The 8252-nt window shown below is 36.1% G+C and overlaps 1 protein-coding gene across 4 annotated transcripts in view; it reads left to right on the top strand.

Moving 5' to 3' along the window:
* The first annotated feature begins 1154 nt into the window (after window positions 1-1154).
* The window catches only part of LOC128699369 (BRCA1-A complex subunit Abraxas 1-like), a 32313-nt gene continuing 25215 nt past the window's right edge, over window positions 1155-8252 (top strand). For 3 of the 4 annotated variants that reach the window (XM_070098212.1, XM_070098213.1, XM_070098211.1), the window contains exons 1-4: window positions 1155-1278; window positions 3464-3554; window positions 4619-4722; window positions 7898-8094. In XM_070098212.1, the coding sequence (XP_069954313.1) occupies window positions 1192-1278; window positions 3464-3554; window positions 4619-4722; window positions 7898-8094 (479 nt within the window). In that variant the 5' untranslated portion in view covers window positions 1155-1191. The remainder of the gene's footprint in view (window positions 1279-3463; window positions 3555-4618; window positions 4723-7897; window positions 8095-8252) is intronic. The other variant, XM_070098214.1, reaches the window with a different exon arrangement.

Genomic DNA, 8252 nt, shown 5'->3' with positions numbered 1-8252 from the left:
TCCTAATGTTTTTCACCGCCTTGCCAGGGATCGACCCCCAGACCCTAGTGTGTAAGCTAAGTGCGCTAGCTATCGAGCTACGGAACTTGTCCTAGGGTTTCCATCCGTATTGGGAATCAAATCATGAACCTCATTGTGTGAGCTGAGTCCGTTTCGCCGACCAGTGGCTTCCTCAGACCATTATAAAGAATGGTGGAAGAGCAAGCGTTTAAGGTAATCAGTCCCTCAATCTTGAAGGACTGATCATATCAACTTCAGGCTGAGGGATTGATTACTTCAAACTCCTTCCGATTTTCCATCATTCTTTTCTACTGGACTGAGGAAGCCAATGACTGGCAAAACGTTTCCACAGTAAAGATTCCCACCTGTTGCACAAATGTCTCAGTCATCAACTTGTCATTTCTCTGAACCATTTATCTTCAGTTTCCCCAATGCAGTATACTCGGCCCTTTCCTGATCCTTTGTGGTGTAATCCCACACAATCTTGCCATTTGTCTAGGCTTGCAGGGTAATTCCATCTGGACGCTTTTGGGTGCCATTGGATCTACATAGTTGGGGTGGCTCCCTTATTGCTTGGCATTTGGCTGTTGCAAGGATCCTCGTGATGTCATTAACTTTTTCTTGCCTTGTAATCCTTCCCTTGGATCTAAGGCATATAAGACCATGGCACCCGAATCGGTTTACCGATTCACTGCCGCAGATACACCTGTGTTCGGAGAGGATAGGGGGAAGGGCAAGGCGAAAGGCGACGCCATTATATTATATTCTGTTCCATAAGTATGTCTACTAATATGTATTATTATGTTCTGCTAGTATTTACTCTTTGCATAAGTGTGCTCGAAGTACTTTGCATAAATGATGGATTTTCCACGTAAGAAACCTTTGTATCAAATGCATCTTACTGGAAAATAAATTATTCTTATTATTTATCCCTATTGACAAGATCATTTTAAAATTGATGCCATCTTCCTTGTTTGTTGTGGTTACAGTGTGTGTCCGTATGACTGACTTTGTCTTTATTGTTAAGTATAATTATAAAATACACAGAAAACTTTTGACCATTTAAAAATTTATTTAATACAGTGCCATAATTATCTTTCCTGTATAAGAAATGAGTTTTTAATCGAGAAAAGAGCGAACTTTACTGGTGAGTAAATCGGGTGATAATAGTTTGGACAAGGTAGGTGAGGCATGGCGGCGTCTGGGGTGTTAGTCAGCTGTTCTGGTGCTGTCTTATCTTCCTTACTTTATGAGCAATTAAGAAGTGGCCATGCCCAGGTATGTGTCTTATTAATTGTCTTGTACAATTTTGTTTTATAAGATGCATAGCATTTGCCAGGTAGGCCTAGTTTTATGCACTTGAGAACGAAGTTTCTCCAATGGAGTGAAGGTGTACATATTTTTCTCATCTCTTCGTAAAATGTTGTGTATGTGGATAGCTACACATTGTGTATAAAAAAAAATTTAAGTAGAGAAATACAGCAAATTACAAATCACTAAGCTCATAAGAGTTATACAGTACTGTGAAACAAATTATTGGCCCCAATTGAAATGTCACTGAATTTTTTGGGTTATCCTAGGTAACCCCCACACGTTCTATGTATGGTAATTTGTGTAACTATATTTGTGTGTACCTGTTGTTGCACATGTGTCAGGTTAGTAATATATTATATATTCCCTCAAGGGAGGCTCTTCAATGTGAGTGAGGTGTTTTTGATCCAAGGACCTGACCACCTCTTTCTTGGATCAGACCTGATGGCCTCCAATTCTCCTGGCACTATATAACCCTTGCAGGTTTAGCACTCCTTCATGAATGTAGTAATAATATTAAATGAAGTCATTTGCTCAGCTACAGTTATGCCACTCAAAGGGCTAGTTATTTTTTAATTGTTGGAATGATGTCTGGCAAAGTCACTTTTCAAACTTCTAGTGTCAGCAGGTTATCCAAGTGACTTGTTAAAATATAATTAACCATGTGGTATCGAACAATATTAGTGCTTGCTGATAGTTTTACTAAATTTGTATGTTGGAAAACTCTGTGGCAGTATAATAATATTGGAGATGACATCTGACCTATTAGTGACTTTGTAACTTTAGTGAGATTACTGGCATTTGTTAGAATTCATTATTCTAGGTAATTTGCATTAACCTAATCTAGCATAAAACAAAGCACTAAAAGGAGCTAGTTATTACACAGAACATTAGAAAATAATTGATATGTGCAGTTTAGATTCTCCCTTTCGCACTTTCATTGAAAAATCACATGTCCTGACAGTCCAGCATCTCTCGACTGAGTGTCACATTTGTTAAAGAGCCCTAATGTGCTTGCTTTATCCATCCTCCTCTCCAATAGTCCCACCATTGCTGCATACACTCTTAATGGTTTCTTAATCTACTCTGACCTATTTTATCAACCAATGCCTTTCCTTCAACTCCTCCATCTCATTTGCTTCATCTCATCTGCAGCATTGTATGGCCCTTAGGGATTTAGCACTTACATGAATATAATACATAATAAAATGCCTGTGCTTTCCTTAAAACAGGTTGAGGACTTTTTTTTATTGATGTGATTTTCATGAGAAACTTGTGTTCTCTATAAGATTATAGTAGATTGTAAGCTTGATAAATCATATGTAGGTAGATATTAGCTATATTTTTTTTAAATTGTTGTAAACAGTCCAAGTACTACTCATGCCTGTAATTGCTAAGGATTTGTGTGTGTATCCAAAAGCAGTGAAGGTTCTTTGTACAACAGGCCTGATGAAAATAAATTATGAGGATGTCCTAGGTTTAGTTGTGAAAATTTGAAGTCTGTCAGATTAATCATTCTCCAGTAATGGCAGGGATTCCCGTAATTCTTAGTTGTTTTTGCTATTTAACTAAATCAAATTCGCCTGGATGCAAATGAAACTAAATGGGTTCTATCCTGGCCCAGAGATGCATCAGCTATTAAATATTGAAACCAGTCAGAAGAGGTAAACTGAAAATGATTTAATGTGATTTATCAAGAATAAAAATTTCACAATATTTTACACACAAAATAGTCAGAGCTTTACCTGCACATTTGAATTTTACTCCATTATCATCAAATTTTAAGGCGCCTGTATTGAACGTTTGAACCTATGCCACTGAGAATTTTGGAAGCCACTAATTATGCAATTCATTTTGGTCAATTAATCATGAGGCTTGCATGCTACTCAAGAACTAGGTAGTTAGCTACAATCATAAGTACAATAAAAAAGGTAGCTAATGACAAAAAGGCAATTACCGAAGAATTATATATCATTTAAACTGATTTAGTAGTCTTCAGTTTTGTGTAGGGATTGAATAGAGATGAAGATACTCAGTGTTTTTTATAGCAAGACTGATTATGCAGTGTATTTAAAATTTAAATGTACACCACTTCATTGAGTATCATATTAAAATTATATTCATGTGACTATAATTTAATGTTTTTCAACAGGAAGGCTTCTTATTGGGTCAAGTGCAGAGTCACATTAGTGAGCACATCAGTGATTCACAGATCTGCAATGAGAAGATGGAAACTGTTATAAGTTTGTATTACCATATTTATTTTTTTATTTACTGTCTACATGATTATAGTATTGGATAAATTAGCTAGTATGGTACATGTACAGAATGTTTGTTTAGTAAATGAATTCACATGATACCTGATGACTTAAGAGAAAATAAAAGGCTGCAAGTTTGTTTCAGTATTGCTGTCTGAAATTTTTTTTTGTCTTATGGTTACTCTCTTAGAGGACAGCTCTTGGTCAGAAGTGCGAGGAAAAGGGAACAGAACATCAGATTTTGTGGAAAGAAAAATTTCCTGAATATATTCATGAGCAAAATTTGGTATTTGGAGTTTGTTTAGGTTATTAAAAAAGTAAATAATCTCACTAACCTCATTAAAATCCCTGGTTAAATATAATTAGAGGTTTGTAATTATTTTACTTTGGCATCCCACCAGTGTAGCTGACAAATCTGAAGCAACTGCATGATGCTGTCATGTCAACATAGACCAGAATCTCTTAAGAATGTTTCCAGCTTCTTAAATATATGCTAAGAAGAATTCAGGCTGTTCTGGGATAAATGGATCCCTACCCAGTACGAGAAGGTGTACCTAACGAAGTGGCCACTGAATGTATTTGTCATAAGTTTCCAGTGGTTGTAGCACTTGCTACCTACTTTTATAACCCATTTTATTCTACCATTCTGTGATGAAAAACTTTCTCTAGTATGTAGTATGTACCATTTTAACACCTTTCTTAATTTATGGCAATGGACTTTTGTCACCCATATTAATGGAGCTAAAAAAAATTCATTAGCCATTATTTTCCAACCATTTATAATTTTATAGGGTTACAAATGTCTGTGTGTGCATGCATGAGAGAACCCGTGAGAGCTAGTTAATGCCACAGATATGTATTAATTGTAACTACATATTCTTATCTTTGCTATTCTGACTCCTTGGAAATGTTTTAGTTAAAAAAATCTCTTCAGAGGGGCTTCATTAGTATGACTCTAGGAACTCTGCTCCAAAAAGTTTACATTACATACTGTAGTTAAAATGGATTAAGCTTAAATACATTATTTTAGACTGCATACTTTTTTACAGATCTGTCATCTTTTCTGCCATGTACTATGATTGGTACATTCTACTCAGGGGCTGGTGTCCTAAATCATGAAAAACTTACAAAGTACTTGGGATCAAATATGGAGGTTTGTGTATACTACTATGTTAATTTATAAATTAACAATTAATATAAGATTTCTGTATACACAGGAGTCCCTTACATACATCCAAGTTACAGGCATCTGTTCTTATGATTGGTTCCCATTAGAACCAATTAAATTTTTTTATGAATGTTGATCTATAGATGCGACCATCTGAGAATAAAAAAAAAAATTTCATAATTTTTCATTTTTTTTTTTTTATGTTTACCTGGAGTTTACCTGGAGAGAGTTTCGGGGGTCAACGCCCCCGCGGCCCGGTCTGTGACCAGGCCTCCTGGTGGATCAGCGCCTGATCAACCAGGCTGTTGCTGCTGGCTGCACGCAAACCAACGTACGAGCCACAGCCCGGCTGATCAGGAACTGACTTTAGTTGCTTGTCCAGTGCCAGCTTGAAGACTGCCAGGGGTCTGTTGGTAATCCCCCTTATGTGTGCTGGGAGGCAGTTGAACAGTCTCGGGCCCCTGACACTTATTGTATGGTCTCTTAACGTGCTAGTGACACCCCTGCTTTTCATTGGGGGGATGGTGCATCGTCTGCCAAGTCTTTTGCTTTCGTAGTGAGTGATTTTCGTGTGCAAGTTTGGTACTAGTCCCTCTAGGATTTTCCAGGTGTATATAATCATGTATCTCTCCCTCCTGCGTTCCAGGGAATACAGGTTTAGAAACCTCAAGCGCTCCCAGTAATTGATTTTCCACTACTTCTAGCCTCCTTGCAGCAAATCTCAAAGATCTTGTCTTTCACTTTGAAGTGTTGGCTCCACTACTCTGGTGCATTCTTCTTATTTTCTATCCATTGAAAAATCTCTTTCTACAGATACCTCAACACTCCCCCCCCCCCTTTTTTTTTATCTATTCTGTGACTCGTCTTATTTTTGTACATCCATCTACTAGCACATTCACTCCCTAAATACATATTGTAAATATTGTACATTCACTTCCATCATAATCCCTCCAATCTGAAATCCAATATTGCATTATTTAAACTTTTTCTTACCAAGGGTAGATCAAGTGAAGGGCCAGTGCATTACCCATCTTCCCTAGCTACTCTGAAAGACTTAATGCATAAAAAAACAGTAAAAATAAAATGTTTAAAAACTTTGTCAATACTGTACATATTGGGTTTAACTACTCGGCTGAACTCGGGCATTTACTCACTTGTGAGCATTTAAGAAAGGTATCCAAACACAAGTAAATATTATTTCTTGGTGAATCAATAAATCTCAGTTTTTCTAATAAATTAGTTATTGGTTTAACTACGTTACTACAGACACAAAGAGAAATCATTGAACTTGTATTTTATATTTTGGAATATTATATTGACTCGGTGAAAAGTTCAATGTTTAAATTAAAACTCCTAAAATTGTAGCAGGAGAGTCACACAGGGAAAAGTCACACATCGTTGTCTTGACATTTTAGTATCAAAAATAATCAAAGTGAAATCTGATAATATCAAAGGTTGTCTTGATAATATTTGGAACCACTATGGTAGAATTATTCAGTTAATGTATTGCTGTTAATGTATTGCATTTCAGATTACCCTCCAACTGCAGCATTCCCATTCCTCCTTCAGAATGCAAACACTGCCCTTCCCACCTGCAGAACTTGAGTCTGGCTAACTGGTTTCCCTGAATCCCTTCATAAATATCACTTTGCTCATAATCCAACAGCTCTTTCATTAAAAATCACTTTGATCCTTTCAGTTCTATCTTAAATTCTCACACAAACAGTAAATGAACATAAAATATTAAAATTAAATATATCTTGGTACAAATATTTGTAAATTTGCATGTCAGTGTAGTATGTGTGCTGAATGTTGCTTTTTTGCTTTATGTAGGTTGAAAATTTGACTTTGGGCACATATTACTAAGGATCGTCTGTTTGAACTGGTAATGCCTTACATTCACTGACATTTTAGTTGACATGGACAGTGTCAACTAAAATTGGAAATTGGGGCCTTCTGCTTATGTATATAGCAGACCAATGAAATGTGAAAAAAAATGAAAGCCAATTATGTATATAATTGTATGTTATTGATTTTATTGTATAGATGTAGAAGCTGTTGCTCTCAGTAATTGGTAAGATGGTAAACATAATAAATATACTGTACTAAAGTAATTTAATATATTTAACATGATTGAAAAGTATTAATGTTTAATACATTTCAGTCATTTTTAACAGGACACTTGTTTAATAAACATTTGAGCCTAATTACAATTAAAATAATATGGGTATATGCACCTGTTTGTAAGTTGATAGACAGCAACCACCCAGGGAAGTACTACCAAGTCCTGCCAAGTGAGTGTAAAACGAAAGCCTGTAATTGTTTTACATGATGGTAAGATTGCTGGTGTATTTTGTCTGTCATAAATATGCAAGATTACAGGTACGTCTTGCTACTTCTACTTATACTTGGGTCACACTACACATACACGTACAAGCATATATATACACACCCCTCTGGGTTTTCTTCTATTTTCTTTCTAGTTTTTCTTTTTGTTTATTTCCTCTTATCTCCATGAGGAAGTGGAACAGAATTCTTCTTCCGTAAGCCATGCGTGTCGTAAGAGGCAACTAAAATGCCGGGAGCAAGGGGCTAGTAACCCCTTCTCCTGTATACATGACTAAATGTAAAAGGAGAAACTTTCGTTTTTCCTTTTGGGCCACCCCGCCTCTGTGGGATACGGCTGGTGTGTTGAAAGAAAGAAAGATATAAGTTTTTATTTGCATTGGCTTATTCCTCATTGAATTGTTACTGCTACTATAAAAATCAATATTGACATTTAAAGTCATTTGAATTCTGCAGTACACACAGCCAGCTGTGATCCCCCTCGTCTCTTTGGTGCAATCAACAATGGCCTTCCCTGGATAGTTCATGGATTTGCCAATTTCCTACTTGTATCTTTTTTATTTTTTGTGTTCATTTTCAACTTCCTTTTTTTTACATATCCTCTCAGATTCCTTTGCTAGCATTTGCATCCTCTATTGTTGTAAAGCTTGCCAATTTATATTTTAAAAACCTTCTTTCTTGATAAAAATACACAAGTGATATGACAAGGTACAATACTTTATATGTACACTGATTTAAAGAAAAAAACATGGTTTACCCTCATTATTTAAAATTTTGTCAGTTTTTCTCACTTTTTTCAACATTGATATTGCAGCACATAATTGGATGGTACCGCTGTCGGGGTTCAAATTGTGAAGATTTGTACTTAAGGGAAATGATGGTACATCAGCAGCTTTCAGCAGTTATGACACACACTGGTGGGCACTTCATTGTGGGCATCATGTCATGCCATCCATCTGGAGATAGTGGAACATTTACTGTGAACCACAAGTTCATGATGCTGCAGAACAAGTAAGACTGATATTTACTATTGGTTGACATAGCAGCCAAATGTAAGTTAGCAGTTATTTTAGCTGTTAATTTACTTTCCCTGGGATAGACAAATATTTAATTATTGACAGATAATTGCCCCATAAACCTTACTAGAAAAGGATTGTGAATTGCAGTGG

This window comes from Cherax quadricarinatus, chromosome 61 (genome assembly GCF_038502225.1).
Source record: "Cherax quadricarinatus isolate ZL_2023a chromosome 61, ASM3850222v1, whole genome shotgun sequence".
Lineage (NCBI taxonomy): Eukaryota > Metazoa > Arthropoda > Malacostraca > Decapoda > Parastacidae > Cherax > Cherax quadricarinatus.
This window is presented reverse-complemented; position numbering and strand designations above follow the sequence as displayed.